This window comes from Stenella coeruleoalba (assembly GCF_951394435.1).
Source record: "Stenella coeruleoalba genome assembly, chromosome: 18".
NCBI classification, from domain to species: Eukaryota; Metazoa; Chordata; class Mammalia; order Artiodactyla; family Delphinidae; genus Stenella; species Stenella coeruleoalba.
Window position 1 is genome coordinate 13,832,978 of NC_137164.1, and position 21,386 is coordinate 13,854,363.

Genomic DNA, 21,386 nt, shown 5'->3' on the forward strand with positions numbered 1-21,386 from the left:
TGACACACAACCAGAGAGCTGAATACAATCTGCCTAGAGGAGGTGGTGATAAATTTGCAGCCGTTAGTCTTTTGTTTTTTCTTCAGGTGGAATAATCTTTACTTTTACTAAATGATTAGTCTTCCAAATAATTAGAAAGCTTCTATAAAATTAGTATTTCTAGGTGATTTCTGAATTATATATTACTTCTATTTTTCTCTTTTTTTTTTTTTACTGGAGTATAATTGCTTTACAATGTTGTGTTAGTTTCTGCTGTACAACGAAGTGCATCAGCTATGTGTATACATATATCCCCTCCCTCCTGGACCTCCCTCCTACCCATCCCACCCATCTAGGTCATCACAGAGCACCGAGCTGAGCCCCCCATGCTATACCGCAGGTTCCCACTAGCTATCTATTTTACACATGATAGTGTGTTTAACATCAAAATCAATCACAATTTTAAGCATTGTGGGGTTTTGCTGTAACGATTGGAAATTTAGCCAATAATAAATTTAGCCAACTTTGGAATTAGGAAGCAAATAACTAAATATTGGAAATTTAGCACAATAATCACTTTGGAATTATACAGCAAATAGCTAGTGGAAATACGTGTTACTTTGCAGATTATCCAGAGTGCTTCTTAAACCCATTAAAAAGTAATTCTGGGGCTTTCTTGGTGGCGCAGTGGTTAAGAATTCGCCTGCCAATGCAGGGGACACGGGTTCAAGCCCTGGTCTGGGAAGATCCCACATGCCATGGAGCAACGAAGCCCGTGCACCACAACTACTGAGCCTGTGCTCTAGAGCCCGCGAGATGCAACTACTGAGCCCCCGTGCCACAACTACTGAAGCCCATGCACCTAGAGCCCGTGCTCCGCAACAAGAGAAGCCACCACAATGAGAAGCCTGCACACCACAATGAAGAGTAGCCCGGTTCGCCACAACTAGAAAAAGCCCGCGCGCAGCAACGAAGACCCAATGCGGCCAAAAATAAATAAATTAAATAAATAAATAACTTTTTTAAAAAGTAATTTCCCCCAGCTACTACAAGAAAGTTCCTGCTCTAAGTCAGGGACACCTACTCACTGATTCTCATAAGAATAATGCAAAGTACTTTTATGTTCTTAAAAATAAAAGTAGTATATGGTCCTTCTTTTTTCTTTTTCTTTTTCTTTTTTTATAGCCTCTATAGCATCTCCCTGCTAATGCTGTTCCAGCTGTAGAGTTACTGGGCCTAAATAGCGTTGAAATTCCCAACACTTCTAACTGCTGGTCTCCATAGGAACAGATATGCCTCCCTAAGCAATGGCTGGCCGCAGCAGGAGGGTCTCAGGTTCTGTTAGGGACCTTCTTGTGGTTATTGTAGCTGACGCCACCAATGCCCTCTAGTACATTCATGGGCAGAGGAAACAATGGTGGAATTCTTGTCTGTGGTGACAGTGGTTAAGGTCTGCAGGTAACGCAGCTGGAGGGCGATGGGGGACTCAGCCAGCACCATGGAGGCTGACTTCAGGGCTTTAGAAGCATTCATTTCTCCTGCTGCAAGGACCTAAATCGACAGAAATAAAAGCCTTTAGACAGCTTACAGCTGTCACTAGTGCTTTCTTTTCCTGGGTCTGCACTGATACTTCTCTCCCAGCCCCTACTTGGCCACCCATGTTTCATCTGCTTACTTCTTTGGCAAGGATTAGAGTTTCACATCCTAATGTGATGAGAGAAATTGGAGAAGGTTGCAGGAAGCAGGGAGATAGCTTACAAATTATGAGTCCTTAGATTTCATTCTCGAACAAAATAAAAGCGCTGCCTTTAACCCGAACAAATACAGGTCCATCTACCCTGGTGATGCTCTTGAGTCACCATGGAACCTCACCACTGGCTGCTTTCGTTTTCAGAGAAGTCTGAAATTCAAGGCCTCCAACTGGCTTCTTTTCTGTCCTTTTTACTTATCATAGATTTTTATTTTAGATTTCATTCGGTTGCCAATTTTGTCTCATCCTTACAATGTAAGGATTGTTTCAAGCTCTCCCCGCTCTTGATGCAAGCAGCAGCAAGTGCCGGGCTGCAAACCCTCACTGGGACTCTCCTAAGTGCCCTGTTCCTCCTCTGGTCCTCAGACTGCCCAGGAATGACTGGAGCTCAGCTGCCCCTCTGTGCGCACTCACTGCCCACGTGCAAAAGCGACTCCCGGGCTTCCCTGGTGGCGCAGTGGCTGAGAATCTGCCTGCTAATGCAGGGGACACGGGTTCGAGCCCTGGTCTGGGAGGATCCCGCATGCCGCGGAGCAGCTGGGCCCGTGAGCGACAACTACTGAGCCTGCGCGTCTGGAGCCTGTGCTCCGCAACAAGAGAGGCCGCGACAGTGAGAGGCCCGCGCACCACGATGAAGAGCGGCCCCCGCTCGCTGCAACTAGAGAAAGCCCTCGCACAGAAACGAAGACCTAACACAGGCATAAATAAATAAATTAATTAATGTAGGGGCTTCCCTGGTGGCGCAGTGGTTGAGAATCTGCCTGCTAATGCAGGGACCACGAGTTCGAGTCCCGGTCTGGGAGGATCCCACATGCCGCGGAGCGACTGGGCCCGTGAGCCGTGGCCGCTGAGCCGGCGCGTCTGGAGCCTGTGCTTCGCAACAAGAGAGGCCGCGATAGTGAGAGGCCTGCGCACCGCGATGAAGAGTGGCCCCCTCTTGCCACAGCTGGAGAAAGTCCTCGCACAGAAACGAAGACCCAACACAGCAAAAATAAATTAATTAATAAACTCCTACCCCCAACATCTTCTTTAAATAATAATAATTAATTAATTAATGTAAAAGAAAAAAAAAGCGACTCCCAAGTCAACTGCTTAGAAGCTGCTGGAGCTTAGCAGAGAAACCAGAGATAAAGTAGAGGGAAACCTCCCTCGAGTCCCAAGTATGATTCCAAAGTACTGGAGGCTTCTAATCTAATTGGCTTCTGATACTTCAGGAAACCCGTCCACACAGATATGAGGGCTATGGATCCAACAGACTCACGGACACGCCAGACCAAGCTGCACTCACATTTTGTACTTCTAACCTGCATTGTAGTCACCCCCTCCTCTTAGTTCAGTTCACTTAACACACCAGAAGGAAGATGCTCCAAAGACAGGCACCAAGTTGCCACCTCAGAATCATCAGCTTTATAAACGTGCAGGTTCCTGGGCCCACCAGAGACTCTACTTCACTGAGTGTGAGGTGAGGCCTGGGAACCGGTGTTTGCTTTGCTCATTTCTCTCTAGGAGGCTCTGCTGTGTGGCCAGAGTGGGGACCCCCCTGGCTCAGTCACTGAGTATGCTGCCGAGCACCCTTGACCCAAGACCTAACACCAAGTTTCCTCAAGGTGCATTAAGCTGCCTATGAGCTTTCAACTCAAGGGGAAATTCTCAGTAAAAACTGTGAGAAAGAAACCCTCTTCTTATTGAAACCGTTGAGGGGACCTGAGCTTCCTTTCAAGCTCCATCCTTGTTGGCTCCAAGGCTGGGAAGCTCGCCCTCCAGTGCAGATGGAGTCGCCCTTACCCTGGCCCTGGCCTCCCGGGTGGCCTCGGCCTCAGCAGCCATGGACCTCTGCAACTGCCCGGGAATCCGGCCGTCTTTGATTTCCACTTGGGCCACGTGGATCCCCCGCAGCTTGGTGGCGTCATCAAGTAAAGTCTGTTTCCAAGTCAAAAGAAAGGTCGTTGATCAGAAGACAGGTATGTAATCGAAGTTCCTGCTATATGTTATATACGCAAGAAAAGTCCTCTTCTTTCCCTCCTTCTGTATTTACAGCATTTGGAGTGAGACAGTTTGGAAAGGGGATAGGAGTTCTTACCGCCCACTTCCTGGCATTGAAGTGAATCCTGGGAAGGATTCAGAAACAAAACTTGATAGGTCTTTTAATAGGTGGTCTCTCAGCAGGTCCGCCCCAAACCATTCCTAATGAAGTGTATACTATCCATCTAGATGTGAGCAAATAGCCCACATTTTCTTGTCACTGACACCAAACTGGCAGCAACGGACTTTGTCCTGCTTCTGCCATTTGCAGCTGTGAATCATTGGGCCCATGACTTAACCTTTCGGATTCTCAGTTTTCATACTATAAAAGGTTTTCTTTCAGGATTGTCATGAGTTTTGGAGATAACACATGTTAAACTATGTATTGGTGCCCAGCAATAACTCAGTACATATTATCACTGGGTACTTTGTGAGATATTATTTGTCTTGCTCTGTTTAACCCCTGACCTGTGGCTCAGTTTTAAACAGGTAGCAAGGCTATATATATATATATATATTTAAGGCATATATTTTTTAGAGCAGAAGAAGCCTAAAATCAAAGACATCCTCATCTTTTGTTAAAGCTTAAGACCACTGAAGATATCTTGCTGGTTATCCTGGAGGGGAAGGGATGAGAAAGAATGCCTTGAGAAATAATGAGACCAGATGGGTAGTTCCCTCAAAGGGGAAAGGGCAGAGATCTATGTGATACCAAATAGCAAGTGAGCCCTAGCTTTTCCGTGATCCCTGCAGAGAGCTGGGAGATGGGGAGACCTCACAAGCAGCCAGTGACCTGACTGTGATGGGGAAACAGCTGAGTCGTTGAACTCGTGTGGCTCTTAAAATGACGTGGAGAGTTATCATGCAGAACTGATATTACCTTATAAAACCTCAGGGACTTTGCACTACCTTAGGGGCTGGAGGAGATGCCAAGAAGGGCCAAAGTTGAATTTCCCTCTTAACGTACAGAAGGCAGGCTCAGAATCAAAATGTTAATTGATTCAAGAAAACACAGAAATGTGATCGTCTATAATCTAGGGTGTACGGGAGGTGAGATGGATACCTGTTACATCCTTATCAATATTATAATTATGACTGCTATTCATATCATTATTGATATTAGTACATGAAGTCGGATTTCCCAGGGATAGCAGTCCTGTGCTGTCTCAACCAAACCTCCTTCTAACGCTCACATTCCACTGAACTGCCTGAGAAAGGGCAGCCCTTCCTCTGGAGTAATCTAAACTAAAAATAACTCTGATCTCTAAGCTCTGCAAAAAAGGCTAAAGTGTACAATGGTAATTCATAATTTTGAATTCCACACACACTCCAACAGCTCCCCGCTCCCACTCAGATTTTTAAATCTGGACCTCATGATTATATAAAAAAAAAAAGTGAAATCCCAAACTGAAGCCCATCTGTTTAGAGCAGTTGTGTGTGTGTGTGTGTGTGTGTGTGTGTGTGTGTCTGTGTGTGTGTGTGTGTCTGTGTCTGTGTGTGTCTGTGTGTCTGTGTGTGCGCGCGCGCGCACACATGGGGAGGGGTGCTTTGAACTGCTGATACTTGATCATCACTGTCAATTAAAATGAGTGAATTAAAGATGTAGGCTATTGGTCCTTGACGTCTTTACCTGGATGCTATGGGCCATCTCTTCTCGGCCAGCTAAGATCTGGGACAAGGTCTGTGTCCCTAAGACATTTCTCAGAGTGGTCTGAGCCAGCAGAAATGTGGCCTGCTGGACATCGCTGACATTAGCCACTGCCGAGACGGCACTGTAGATTCTGTAATAGACCACTCCATCCACTTGAGTGGTCACAGAGTCTCTGGTGAGGATCTGTAGAGCAGGAACACAGAAAACCACATGCTTATGACTTTCACAATGATTGATCCACAGAGGGTCAGCCAGTCCCAGAGCCCTCTCCGCAGGAGGAGAGCTTTAGTGACAACTCATGCCAGCATCACCAAAAATCTGTCCTGGCTTGAATGTACTATCATCCTTGTTGATAGCAAAATTCCTACACAGATGTGATCTGTACCTATCCCTGTAACTTCATCTTAGAGAAGTCAGAGTGAAATAGGTATTTCCACTTTAAAATGTGGTAGTAGAACCTGCTGGAATTCTACCATCTAAGTGGTGGTAGAACACCTGTCTCCCTGATACCTGAATCTTTTTGGTTCTCAGTTTCATCAGGCTTGATGAATAGCAGTGCTTTTTAGAAAACAGATGGCACCAGAGACCATGTTCTGTATTCAAATAAAGAAAAATCCATTTATAGAGGCTCTGCATTAATTGTTCTGAATTAACATGACAAGGTACTTTGGAGCAAATGAGCTTTCTGTGGGTACCACGAACGCAGGACCTAGAACTCCCTTCTCCCATCTAGAACTGTTTACTATGGAGCCAGAAAAGGCCCATGAGAGCCCCTAAACATCCTAAGCTCTCTTATGATTAGGGCTGAATTCCAAAGTAAGGACTCTGCAGTTCCCACCAATGGCATGAAGACATCATTGTTGAGTCTCGATTGAGTTTTCTGGACCAGAGAGAGGAAGATTAACATTTCCTCGTAAGTGTTGATTTTCTCACTTCTCATCCCCTTTGCCCTCCCACACATTTTCTTTTCTCTTCCTGGATCATTGTGTTTATCATTGTGTGTAATCAAACTGGCATGATTATTAGCAATTCTGTTTCTCTTCCTTATCACCCACTTACTGGGTCTGGTCATTTAGTTGCTGTACTTTAAGAATTGAAAAGAACTATTTGAAATCCAGTTACAGGTGAGTCCTGTACAGTGTCTGCTCCTTTCCCATGCACACCCCACTTTGTTGCATCCAAACACTCAAAAAATTTAGTACAGTACACACGGTTATATTTAAAATGGATAACCAACAAGGACCTACTGTATAGCACAGGGAACTCTGCTCAGTATTCTGTAACAACCTAAATGGGAAAAGAATTCAAAAAAGAATAGATATATGTATACGTATAACTGAATCACTTTGCTATACACCTGAAAGTAACACAACATTGTTAATCAACTATGCTCCAATATAAAATAAAAAGTTAAAAAAATGTAATGCAGAGGTGAGTTATATTGCTATTACTAAAACATTTCCGGAGACGGTGATGGAAAGGATAACGTCCTGAGCAGCCACCAATAGTTTCAGCCCCCAGTACAATGACTTATCAGACTCCTCCAGGGGTCGGCTTGTCATTCTCCACCCACTTTCTCTGCCATCTGTATCCCTTCTCTCTCTTCTCTCAGACTTTCTCCCACCCAGCCATTGCAGGTCTTCTAGCAATTCAGCCCTTGCTCTCGGCTTCATTCTCATTTGGCGAGACAAAGCCCCGTCGTCTCAGGAGCCACCTCCCCAAGCAGATCTCTAAGAATTCAGTTCATCCTCCCCTTTATAGTTTGAAAACATATGATACAGTCTCAATGGTCCCTGTAACAGGGAAGGTATTGGTTTTATTTCTAGAAACATAGCTTTAATCAGCATTACCTCCCGTGGAGGGATGTTGCACGTAATGGTCCGGAGATCAACTTTGACAAACACGTCTATGCAAGGCAGGACCAGGATCAAACCTATGCAAAAGAAAATATGGTTTAGAATTTCACCCAACTGAAAATAACTGCAACAAATTGTCTGCTAGCTATACAGTACATTATTTGCATGGGACTATAAATGCTTCTCAGATGATCTTCCATACGTACACCTATACCTTTGGGGAAATTATTTCCTGCTATGAGTCAATGACTAAAGAAAAGTGATTCCCTAGAAATTAAAATCTTTTGGTAAAAAGCTGAAGATCCTTGACAATTAATTTTTAGATTTTCTTTTGTAAAACATTCAACTTACTTCTATCCAAGTGTTAAGTGTGACATTTATTTAAAAGGATATTTTGGAAACTGGTTTCTTTATGTTAAAGGTATCTGTATAAAAGATTCAATTAATAGACTTTAGACCTTGAATATCAGTGACTGTCAACATTCTCATTTATCTTCATTAGTACTGAAGGAATGTTAAAATTGAAATCTTCCCAGGATTTCAGTGTCCCCAAAACCAATGTATTACAAGATTTGTAGTTTCTCTGTAGCTGTGTTCTAGTTTATATACAATGACATTCCTCGGTTGTAAATACTTTTACTTATCTCTTGTGAAGATTTGGATTGAGGTAGGGATAGGGCTAAGGAAACTCATTTGAGGATTCTATGACTCCTTAACACTGCCCTGGGGAAGGTTCTCTACAGCAAGCGCTATAAAGATTAGAACCACAAGGAATGTCAGCAAGATGGGGACACCAATCCATTTTCATTTACCAGAAAGATTCTGTGCTATTGTTTTTGTTTTCAAAGAAGAAACAACTTTCTACACTGAGTATCATGAAAAGGACAGGTAGCATCAACAGAAAACACTGCTAAGGTGCTTTCTTTCTTTGGGTGTCTAAACCTTTCTGGGGTAAGGATTACTTCCTAATTTACTTTTTTTTTCCGGTGCTAAGTAACCAGTTAAGATCATGGCCCTTAGAACTAGAGAGAGTTAAGTTCCAGCCCTACCACTTACCAGCTGTGACCTGGGAACATTTATCTAATTTTTCTGAGCTTCAGTCACCTAATATCTATAAGATGGCAGTGAAGATTAAGCAGGTGTCAGCATGATAATGAAATAAAATACTAAACATAGTGCCAGGCATGTATTCAGTGCTGAAAAGTAGCAGCTCCTGTTATGAACACTTTTATTATTAAAGCATAATTTACTATTTACAAAAGTGGAGATGTTTTCCATTAGCAATTTGGCCTGTTTTCCTCCGGCTCTTATGACATTTTGAGGTAACTTCTCTTAGCCCCAGAGACATGTATGACGAGATTAGTTATCCTGGGAGATTTAGTGGTGAACACTTCCGGGAAAATTCATTTAAAAGAGACTTTTCTCTAGAGTCCTGCAAGTTATAGCTATTTGACCTCTCTCAAATCCAATTTTATTCTAATTTATAATCTTGGCTTCACCACGTGAAACATGACCAGGAAGGGGTTAACTTTGCTCTGGTATTTCTCACTTGGATAATTCTAACACCTCTATTTGGACAAACTCATAAAAATATCCATAATAAGCAATTTTTGCCCTCTTTCTTTTAGGTTCCTTATTAGACAAGTAGGATTGTATCAATACTACTTGAAATGGCCAAGTCTCCGTAAGAAGCTTCCCCTTTGGAAGTTTCTCATATGTTTAAAAATGTAACAGATACCTGAATGCCTACCATAGTACATGGCCAAGTCCAAAGCGCACAGAGTGAATAAGGAAGTTCCTGCCCCCCCAGAGATCCTACAGTGCAGTTGAAGGGAGAATGATTTTACTTAAATACATCACATTAGGGGGAAGAAAGCAAATGTTATTAGAGAAGTATAGCAAATAACCATTCTCTTCCATGTGCCTTCCAAGATGCTGTTTGGAGAGCCTCCCCTGTCAAGAATATTAGAATCTATCATATGAAATTGCCATTTTGGTGGATCGAAACCAAACATTAGCAATTTCATAGGGTTCAACACAATATACACAAGAGAAGTTATGAGTATTAAATCAGTGTCTTACTCCTGAGGACTTTTAGTATCGATACTCCTGGCTCCCACAAAAGAAAATCCCATCCTTTTATGATATGAACAGTTTGGGACATTTTTTATTCTGAGGCTGTAGAGAAAGGATGGAAATAAAGACCACATTTGACGAACGGAATTGTCAAATGGCTTCCAGCTCTATGTTGCTCTTAATCCACTTGTCAAGAGAGGACATTACCTTTGACTTTTCCATTGGCTCTTTCAGAGTGAGAATCAAACACCAGCTCCCAGAATACTCTCCCTGAGTAGCTTAATTGTCTCCCTTGGCCATTTACTCCCTCCCTTCATTCTTCTTTCATTCTCTTAGTGGCCCTGGTAATAAGGGACACCCAGCCAATGTAACCGGAGCCACTCTTTGTTCACATTCACTGAAATTCTCAGAGGGAGTGTTAGAACACTGATCCAGATTCCAAAGCTCTCCAGCTAATGGTCTAGTGATCGCTTCTGTTAACTCAAGTAAGAGGACAAGATCCTTCAATTGTACAGAAAGGCAAGGGCTCCAGCTTCCGGTTAATTTTTTTTTCAATAAATGTTTCCAGAGAACATTTTTGGTGGCACTAGTAGCAGTAACAGGTGCCCGTGATCCTTATCACGAGCAGCTGCAGTGACATACCTGGCCCTTTGGCTTTGTCAGCTTGGATGCGTCCCGGTCGGAATACAACAGCGTTCGTACTCCTTAATAATCTAAGAGATTAAGGGAGAGTATTTAGTCTTAATGATTCATCAGCTCATGGAGAGAGCCCAGTTTATTTCCCAGGGTATTACCTTCAAGCACATCCATATGGAGATAGGGAAGGTAATGACCATCAACAGGAAAGAAAACAAAAACAGGATCCAGCCACATACACCAAGCCCTTTACTCTTGATGCCTAGGAGATGAGGAGGCAGTTCTGTAGCTGACATGGTTCTTAGGAAAGCGATTCAGCTGCGTGGGTGAGGAAACCGTCCAGAGGGCTGGCCAAGCCAGAATGGGGCTGAGGAAATGACCTGAATCCACACACACGCACGATTGCAGGAAACACCACACACACGCATGCACGCACACACACACACACACACGGAAAATGTTCCTTCAGGTTTTTAGATGAAAAGTGACCTGTCCCTTCCAAGAAAAGTCTCATAGCAATCAATAACAGTAATCACCGTTACATTTACTTAGGGCTGCCATGGTCTATTATTCTCAAAATGCATAAAACTACCCGCCTCAGGATCATCGGGTGTCATTTTAAAAGACAGATTTCTGGGCCCCCAGAATTCTCCAGGGGAAGTCTAGGCAACCTCTGGGGCAGATAGGTAGGTACTCTTATCCCCAAACAAGTCAACAGAGCACAAGGAAAAACATCTTCCAGAGTGCTTACGTTTGAGGTTCTATGAGAGGCTTTAACTTACCAGTGTGGTGGCCTCAGGAAAGCCACTCGACCTTTCTGAGCCTCCATTTCTTCATCTGTAGGATGGGGATAGACATTACCTACCTTGAAGGATGTGATGAGGATTAAATGAGATTATTTATATAGGCACCTAGCCCAGACATTAATGCCTACCTTAGTAGATGTATATTACTACACTTATTCCCATCTTACAGATTGATAAATACTTCAGAAGTCTTTATATTCACTATTTCACCTTGTTTTAAATCCTTGCTGCTTCTTGGTTCTCTTCTCCTTGACAACGAGCCCCACCCTCAACCCTCCACTTCCTCCAATTGATTTCACATTCTCCACACAAGCACTAGAACTAATCATATTTGCTAGATAACTCTACTCAGATAATCCACAAACACCTTATGTTATTAGGCCTCGATCTCAGTTAATGTCTTAACCATCCGTACTTAACCATCCGCATTATTGTCCAGGTTAGAGACACAGGGTCATCACTGCCTCTTCCCTATCCAACTACAGAAGTCACTGAGCCTCATTGGTACCACCTCAAATTCAGCCTCACGTATCCATTTTACTACAACGGGTTCATTGGCGAACATAAATTTACGAATATTTACAAAGGTTCTAGGGTTTTGCTCTTACAGATAATGCTGTGATGAGTCCTTTTTTTTTTTTTTTTTTTTGCGGTACGCGGGCCTCTCACTGTTGTGGCCTCTCCCCATTGCAGAGCACAGGCTCCGGACGCGCAGGCTCAGCGGCCATGGCTCAAGGGCCCAGCCGCTCCGCGGCATGTGGGATCTTCCCGGACCGGGGCACGAACCCGTGTCCCCTGCATCGGCAGGCGGACTCTCAACCACTGCGCCACCAGGGAAGCCCAAGTTTCTACTTTTTTAAACTGAATATGTTTGGGAGATGTTTCCATGTCATTACATCTGGACCCACCTCATTCTTCTTCATTGTTGCCTCCTATTCTAAATTTGTGACTCAGTTATTTAGCCATTCTCCTATTGACGGATATTATGGTTACTTGCAATTTTGCCTTTACAAACAAGGCTGCAATAACTGTGCTTGTACACGCCTCTCCCAGACGATTTGCATCTTGAGGAAAGCATTGAGAAGGCAGCACAGCCCTTGCGCCCTCTGGTGTGTTCCCTCCCTGCTGACACTGCCGTATTTGGTGTTCAGGAACTTTGGGGTGTTGGGGGCTGTGACATTAGCAGTGCTGCACACACAGGCAGCTGGGACTCCAAGGACATCAGCTATGCTTTATGCCCTGAGCAAGCCCTAGCCATGTCCAGACTAGCTACAGCCTTAACACCAAGCTGCAAAAGCAAGTGCTTGTCACAGAGAAAACTGCCCTGGCCTCCGGGAGCTCCTCTGCAGTCCCACCCAGCCCTATAGCATCATTACCTGAGGCTCTGTTAAGTACTAAATGTGCAGAGAGAGACCAGGGATGAAGACACGATTAATCTTCCAAGATTTACACCTGAGCGTTAGAATTACCCAGGTCTCTGCTGCTGGGAGGATTGGTGGAGCCTGGGGGTGTCATTAGCTGCCAGTGAAAGTGGGACTGTCGGCTTCCCCCGCAGGGCTGGGCAGCTCTGCCTTGTGAGCAGTAGCTGGGCGAGCACAAAGCGCTGCTTTTGCAGCTTCCTGCAGAGCAGATCTTTCAGCCAGCCTTGCCCCTCCCCACCTCTCCCGCAGTTAAAACTGTGGATGCTGTGCTGAGAACTGGATTTGAGGATTCTAATTCCAGTTCAAAGGAAGTACTGGGACTGTATGACAAAGGCTCTTCAGAAATCTCCCTTTACCTCAACCTACACAAGGATTCTTCCAGAGCCTTCCCTGAGCCATTCCCTTGAGGGGACGATGGAAAGAAAATGGGCCACACACCCTCTCTGTTAGCCATGAAGCCCTGAGCTCATCTGATCATCTCTTGCTTTATCCAAATCCATGGATGGGTGTTTTCTATGGGTAATTGTCACCATACCATAAAGCCATCATCATATTACTTCCTGGTAGAGAACTGGACTTTGTCACCCCCGGAAAATTGCCCTCCGGTTTCTCATTCATCAATTTAACAAATATTTTACCAGTTATATGCCAGGCACACTGTGCTAGAGCTGCAGATACAAAAGAGAATAAGATGGGGAACTTTCCAACAGGAGTTGGAACAGGGCTTCCCTGGTGGTGCAGTGGCTGAGAGTCTGCCTGCTAACACAGAGGACACGGGCTCGAGCCCTGGTCTGGGAGGATCCCACATGCCGCGGAGCAACTAGGCCCGTGAGCCACAACTACTGAGCCTGCGTGTCTGGAGCTTGTGCTCCGCAACAAGAGAGGCCGCGACGGTGAGAGGCCCGCGCACCGCGATGAAGAGTGGCCCCCGCTCGCTGCAACTAGAGAAAGCCCTCGCACAGAAACGAAGACCCAACAAACAAACAAACAAATAAATAAATAAATAAATAAGAGTTGGAACATCTTTCCCTCAATCTGCAAAATGAAAGGTGAGCCATAATGCACAGAACCTGAGGCCCAGCGCTGCTGACACTGGGGAGGACTCCGGGACTTCAGTTGGAAGGACTTTAAAGATAACTGAGGCCAACCCTGCACTTTGCAGCCAGAAAACCTCCTGGTTAGTGTTGTCACCATCATGTCAATCTCCTTAGGTAAAGTGGTACCCACAAGTTCCACAATCTTAGGCAGCGAGGCAAAACTAAGCTTCATTTGCCGAGGCACGCCTCTGGGGCTTTGTTCCTGGAGCTTAGATGCAGCCCGCAGCACCAGAGGGGACTTAAATACCCTCTAGGACTAGGGATAAACACTCAAGGCAAGATTTGTAACTCATGTGAGGCTAGGAAATAAGGAAGAATATTCTAGATCACTAACTGCACTTAGATAGCTTTAGAAGTGGAAATGAATTTCAGGAAATAAAACAGACTAGGTGACTTGGTGGCTCATTTCCCAACTTTGGCTTGATCAACAGTATTTAAATATTAGATCAATTCTATATGCAATCCATGCCCACAGATCTGTGTTACTGTAAATAGCCATTTCCTCTTGAAGCAGAAATAGCCATTTAGGTAACAGGACAGCGTTTAAAATACCAAAACCGAAGGATGTACATTACACATCAGGGAAATGAAAATGAAAACCACAATGAGATAAAAATACACAGCTTCCAGAATGGCAAATGCTAAAGACTGACGACGCCACATTTTAGCAAGGGTGTGGAGCAATGGGAATTCTCATGTTCGCGAATTAATACAATTATCTTGAAAAACTATTTGGAAGTATCTGTTAAAGCCAAACACACACTTTATGACTCAGTATTCAACTTCTAAGTAATATCTCAGAGAAGTGAGTGCTGATTACAGTGAAAAACATACTCAGGAATGTTTATTGCAATTTTATTCGTAATATCCAAGAAATGAAGAACCACCCAAACCCACCAACAGTAGAATGAATAAATAAAGTCGTGGTATGTTCACATAAAAGATTACTCAGGAAGAAAAAAGACAAGGTTACTGCTCTACAGTATTCAAAATATGGATGAATCTCATAGACAAAATATTGGGCAAAATAAGCCAGACACAATAGACACACTTTGTGATTCCACGTATAAGAAAGAGTACATACTGTACGACCTCGTATTGTATCATTTCGTCCAGGAAGAGGCAAAATTAATCTATTATGTTTAAAGTCAGAGTAGTACTGTCTCTAGGTAGTGAGTGGAGTTTTGTCAGTTGGGTATTATCTGGGAAGAGATAAGGAAGCTTTTTAGGGGGATGGAAATGTTCCATGTCTTGATCTGGGTGGTGATTGCATAGACTTCCACATATTGAGCCTGTGGAAATAAACAAAGACCAGCCAGCTAGAAAAGCAAAGGGTATTTATTCAGGCTCTCACAAAAGAGTCAGCCTCTATCACTTGTGTTTTGGCAGAGACTCAAAGGCAGGCAGAGGAGTGGGAAAGCTTTATGGTGGAAAAAGGGGGTGTGCCCTGATTGGAGGCTGTTGGCCTAGGGAAGCTGTAGGTGGACAAAATAGAAGCAGAGCATCCTACGTGATTGGTGTAGGGGTACCTGCTTGGTTTTCTTTTGCTGGACCTAAATTGGAATTGGGGACAAAAAGCAGGGGAGCTGTCAGTTATTAATCAAGTCCTGGCCATTTGGGGCTGAATGTTACAGAAGTAATTATGTAGCTTCCGATAACAATGTGGTTTCCTGAGAATCTGACATCAAGCAGGCTGGCTTCCTGGGCTGATTATTTTAGATAAAAGGTTGGTTTTCTGGGCTGGTTGCTGCAGGTTGGTGGTCAGAATTCTATTTTTAGATATGGTCCAGCCTTTGTCTGTTGTGTATTCAGTCTGTCAGGCCAAGCACTTAAGACTTGCGCACTTTATTGTATGTATCTCATACCTCAATAAATGATTCACACAGAGACCAGAGGATTCCTACGGGCAGGCTAGCATTGAAGATGGGAAACTCACTGCTTGTTCTGAATTCTCAGAAAGAAGAGGACAGAGAGGCGGGAAGAGCTTTAGCACAGCCAGCCTAGGGACAGACAGGCGACAATGCCTCACAGGGATGGAAAGTGCAGGTCCTTGGTCGGGGGACCCTGCGTTCAAATTGAGACGCCGCCATTTGAAAGCTAGATGACATCTCATGAGTCACTCAACCTGCTGAGGTCTTACTTTCCTTCTGTTAACCCAACAATAACTAGTTGTGAGAGTTAAATAAATTACATGTAAAGGAATTATTAGCCATATCAGGAGGCCTTCTAGTCGGCCAGGCCACTGACTAGGATTTTCCTAGAAGTCTTAACATTTCCTTTGGCTTGCCTCGCCATTAAAGAGATTTCCGTTTCCCTTGAGCATTTCCTTTAGAACGCTTAACTTTGTAAATCCTTTCTCTGCCCCTTTGAGATGTAAGTCTTTTTAAAAGCCTCTTGCCAGTTTTACAATCTGGGACTATCTTTCTCAAGGACCTGGGAGCCATTCTCTTGAAATGTAATCATCAGGTAGATAGCATCCCTAGCTCCCAGTCTCTGTGGGCCAGTAGGAGCCTAACTTCAGTGGGTACCATGCTCCCAGTTGTAAAAACACACCCTGTCATAAAGATGTGAGAATTTTATTAGCAAACCAAACCCAGACAGCCTATAAGCACCGCGCAAAGCCCTTCATGCTTTCTCACTAGCGCACTCCAGTCTTTAAAAATCCCACATCCTGGGGAATCCCTGGCGGTCCAGCGGTTAGGACTCAGCGATTTCTCCGCTGGGGCCCGGGTTCAATCCCTGGTCGAGGAACTAAGATCCCGAAAGCTTTGTGACGTGGCCAGAAACAACAACAACAATAACAAAAACCCCCAAAACTCCACACCCCTTTGTTTCAGTGGCGTTGGTTCAGATTGAGGTTTGGCTTCTCTCCTATGGCAGTAAGCTTGTCTAAGGTTTTGCTTTCTTGCCTGTTTAATTTTGTCTGGTTCAATTTTGCTTTGACAACTGAATATTTTTTAAATTTTCCTTTATTGATTTATTTTTCCAGATGGAATTCTGAATATCACTTGTGGATGTTCTGTTCCATCCAGATGATGACTCCTCTCTATGCGCAAGAACTGCATTTGCAAGGAGAACACGCAATAAAACCCTAACCCCTGCAGGTTTCTACCTCCTAAAGCGATCTGGTCACTGACTGTGTAAGTTCTTTCAGATAACTTTTAGAACCTTAAAAAAGATAGAGGGAGAGAGGGAGAGAGAGAGACACAAGATTTTTGGTGCAGAACTACCAAATCAGAGCTAGATGATGATTTTATCATCCTTGTACTCCTAGGACTACAAAATTCCATAATCCCAAGAGTCTTCTAAACTGTCAGATTTACATCTCAACTACAGAAGGATGATCTGAGCTTAGTAGTTACATGAACTTCAGACACGGTTATACCAAGTTTCTTTTTTACCATTTGGTCTTTTTAAGAAAGAGTTAAAATATATTTTGAAATGGAATGTTCAAAAGGTGTAAACTTAATGTTTTTCATACCTTATATACCCCCTTTCAGCTAAAGAATTTAAGCATTGCCAACACAATTAAAGCCCCCTCGTGCGCCCCGCTTCGTGACCTCCCCCTCCGCCAGAGGCAGCTTGCCCGGCAACTTCCTCATGGTAAATCCAGTGGGGCTCCATCCCACCAGTCAAATGCAGCAGCAACTCCCAAACCTGCCGTTCAAAGACCAGGCTTGACACAGGGGTTCTTAGCTTACCCGTAGTTGAGCTTTTCAAGTGGCAGTGCTGTGCTCTCTCACTTCTGGGTCTAGGTGACTAGGGCACATGCCAACAGCACATAAACATCCCCTGCGGTAGAGAAAGCACCAAAGTCCTCACATACTTTTTGCCTCGCATGGGCCTTTGTGTCCCCCAGACCCCCATTCACATCCCACATTCTCCTTTCTTGCACCTTCTTTTCTAGGAAGATTTTCCAATCTTACCTTCACCTTTGGGAGCTCCTCTACTGAGTTTCTAAAACACCCTCTATCATCACTTTTCATAGTACACTGTAATTTTTAGTTAACTTTCCTGTAGATTTTTAGTGCTTTGGGAGTAGGTGTTTTATTTTTACATCTCTGTCTCCTGATACACAGTAGATTCTGGATTCATTCATTGAATGAATGAAGCGGGCGGCACCCTCGATGCTTTGAACTATCAAGAATGATGCCCAGCAACAAGATAGACTTATTGATCTGTTTGAAGCTTCTTGTTTGGAAATAACGATCCATCAGAGGAGATTCTGTTTGCTTTCAAGAGAGTCAGTTAACCTGAGAACCACACGTACATCTTCGCATTTTCTCCTTCATACGTACTATCTTACACCCTCAGCCCCCCACACCGGTATAAGAAGAAAATAGAGAGAAAATGTTTTCCTTGCATCATTCTCCTCTCTCGCCAGCCCCGCTTCCTGTCTGAAATAACTACCAATAGCAACAAGTGCAAATACTTTGTCCTGAAGATTTATGCCCATTCTCACGATAGTGTTATTTATAAGAGTGGTAAATCAAAAACACCCTGAAAGTACAATGGAGGGATAATTAAGCAAATCATGATACAGCTACACAATATCATATTATAAAATTTTTTAAGGTACAAAAACATGAGAAAATTGCTATGGTATATTGTTAGAAGAAAGAAGTAGTAGGATGCAAAATTATACAGACGGTATGATCTCTCTTAGCAAAAACAATATGCTTAGAAAAAATATTTGATAAAAATTAACCAAAATATTAACAGGGATTAACTCTGAGTGATGGAAGTATGACTGGTTTATACTTCTCAGAGTTTTCTTATTTTTTGCTACCTTTATAATTTTAAAAAGCAATTTTAAAATGAAAACTAATCATGTCAAGTGAAAAAAAAAAGTACTCTGTGTTTTCAGAGCAGAAAAGACCAGGTGCTTCTCAGGGGAAAAATGAAAGGTGTGTGCAATAAGAACAGGCACCCTCCCTGGACCTGGGGAGATCGATAGTATTACAAATTCTTCCCTCTTTTCTGTTCACTTCCGATCCTGTGGAGATACAGTCAGTAAAATAGTCTCAGCAACTTCCCGGCTCTTTCTCCAGCGAATCAAGGATTTTAAGCACCGAACATAAAATCTAAAGTGAAACCCAACGGGTAAACACTATCTTTTCATCACCTGTAAATTATCTGTCCTCCTGCCTTTTTCTCTGAAAATGCACACAGCTTGCGTCAAGAACTTTTTTTAGGAAAAATGCAGAATTGCTGAAAAGAAATACCGTGCGACTCAAAGTGTGGTCTCAGTCTGGCAACCTCATGAACTTAGGAATTTACTTGGAGGCAAACTCTCAAGTCCATCCCAGACCTAAGGAGGAGAACTTCTGGAGGTGAGGACTGCTCTGAGCTTTAAAAAACTCTCCAGGAAAATTCCTTTGCACATTGACATTGAGAAGATTTCTAAGACTGAGATGATCAAGATTCCAATTAACTTCACTTTAACTCTTAAAGAAAAAAAAGAAAGAAAAAAAGAAAGGGGTAGGACTTTATGGCCGAGGCTAGTGAGTAGTGGTGTACTAATAACAGTGAGGACGCTGGGGGAAAAGCCCTAACTTATAGCGTTCTGTACATTCTGATCTACCCTTGTGACATCACCGAACTTGGAGTCAGGAAGAGATGCACCCTAATGGCTTTCGAAAGCTAGGACAAACCTGGGGGTGATAACTAAGACTCATTTATTCATTTAATTCTCGCAACATTATGAGTGGAAATTTCTGTACAGCTTGAAGAACCAAATGATGTTGTCTTGTTAATGTGTCCAAGAAGGAGGAGGGCAAGGGCAAACTTATCCCACAAATCTCAGAGAAGGACTGATATTGCATCTCACAAACTGCCTAAAACATATGAAATAGAAGTTGTAACATAATAAGCCCCATTTCGGTTTGATCTGTGATAGGGCGGGTTTGTCATTATAGTCAAAAACCAGCACCAAGTAAACCCATGAGCACTTTAAAATATTTCGCTGGTGATACAGCTTCAATCGTGCCATTTATCCAGTTGATGTCTCAACCTGTTAAACGGAAACTAAAATGTCTCATGAAACTTCTTGTTTAAAAAGATAATCAAGGGTACCCTCGAAGAGACCCCCCCACTTGCACCTTCCAAATGATGTTCACTGCCTCCAGTATACCCACGTTGCTAGGTCAACTTCATGAGAAAAGTTTCTTTTTCAATCCAGGTATATACCTCTAAATGTATACTTTCTTTTACAAGCTAATAATGACAAATGCGTTCTCTATTTCTAACCTGCACTATGACTTCTTTAGCAACATAAAGTATAGAGCACGGGTTAGGACACACACACCCCACCACCACCACCACCATCATCATCACTTTCTGGACCTTCAACAAGTTTTTAAACTCTCCAAGACTCAATTTTCTCCACCATAAAATAAGGTTATAAAAAAATCTACCTCAGAATTATTGCAGCATTTAAAAATATAACGTGAGGGCTTCCCTGGTGGCGCAGTGGTTGAGAGTCCGCCTGGCGATGCAGGGGACACGGGTTCGTGCCCCGGTCCGGGAAGATTCCACATGCCGCAGAGCGGCTGGGCCCATGAGCCATGGCCACTGAGCCTGCGCGTCCAGAGCCTGTGCTCCGCAACGGGAGAGGCCACAGCAGTGAGAGGCCCGCGTACCGCAAAAAAAAAAAATATATATATATATATATATAAAACATGAGAAAAATGCTTTACAATACAGAAGAGCCATTAACATTCACGGAGGCAGTTGGTAATTACAGGCTAAGTTTTATCTTCTTCAACTTCTCTCCGTGTATCAAACATGGTGTACCTCAAACCAACTTTTCTATTTAATCAAAGCATCATCAGATGATATTTGAAACTGGGTAAATTTTAGCTTGTTCAATATGTCTTTGCTAGTTAATGCAAAAAATATGAATACAAAGATAAACACAAATTCTATCTAACACTTAAGAAAAAGGGCATGTCATAGACTGCTCTTCAAGAAGCAAATAAAACCATGATAAGCAATGAATCCAAAATCCTGGGCTCTAAATGAAATTGAAGCCAATCTCAATAATGTATTAACCTACCTCGTGCTCGCTCGCTCTCTATGACGATACAACTCTCACTTTGCTTAATATACATAAAACAAACTTAAGGCAGGAAAAAAGGAACTTACCCACTAAATTCTCTTTATCCTGTTTCTCTGGGGAGGATGCCCCAGGATCCGTCTCATTCTTGAGAAGCTTTTATACTTGGCAAATATTCATAGGTTTGGAGCCAGACCTGGGCTCCAGGCAGCACCCAGGTGTGCTTCAGAGAAGGCAGAGCAGAGAGACGGAATGAGAGTGAGAGAAGTTCCTCCTCTTCCGTGAGCACCCTGAGGAGTAGGTACCCTGGTGAAGGAAGCCTGTTAACATAAACAAAATGACCTCTTTCATGAGTTCAGGCTGCCATTGTTCATAGAGAGAACTCAAAACTACGTATATGAACTTCTGACTGTGTTGCTTCTTGTAAAACATTACTATGTAGTTTTCTATATAATTTATATTTTATAAAACACTTCTATGCAATGTGTGCAACTTGTTTATCATTATGAACTGTCCGATACACATGGCACGTATCTCCATCCTCATGTTTCAGATGAGAAAATTTCATCCAATGCATTTTACACACTGCAGTGAGTGATTTTTTTGTGTGTGCGTGAGTGATCTTTTGAAACTCAAATCTGATCATATCTCCATCCTGCTTAAAATAATCCAATGACTGCCAATTATTAACATGTAAAGATGAGAATCCTAAGTATCCTAAAGGACCTGCTAGTCTGTCTCTCCTTCCCTTTCCAGCCTCACTCACATGATACTCCCCTCACGCACTTAGCAAGAGCCCCATTGGCCTTCTGTCAATCCCACTAACCTATATGTGTCTTCTGTGCCACAGGGCCTTTGCACGTTACCATATGCATAATTCTTTGGTTCATGTTTGTTTCTTCCTCTAGACCAGGGGTTGGGTAACTATAGCCTGCTGGGCAAATTTGCTCTACCACCAATTTTTGTAAATAAAACGTTATTGGAACACGGCCACGTCTGTTTGTTTCTATATTGTCTTTGGTCACTTTTGCACTA

The 21,386-nt window shown here is 43.2% G+C and overlaps 1 protein-coding gene across 1 annotated transcript; it reads right to left on the bottom strand.

Annotated features, from left to right (window-relative positions):
- Positions 1-1,310: 1,310 nt before the first annotated feature.
- On the bottom strand, positions 1,311-17,280 carry STOML3 (stomatin like 3; the record flags this gene model as incomplete). Its single annotated transcript, XM_079903329.1, is given in 10 exon segments — positions 1,311-1,392; positions 1,394-1,530; positions 3,515-3,649; positions 5,382-5,585; positions 7,253-7,335; positions 9,977-10,026; positions 10,028-10,047; positions 10,129-10,232; positions 16,996-17,053; positions 17,221-17,280. Coding segments are annotated over 10 exon segments (933 nt in total).
- Between the last annotated feature and the right edge of the window lie 4,106 nt (positions 17,281-21,386).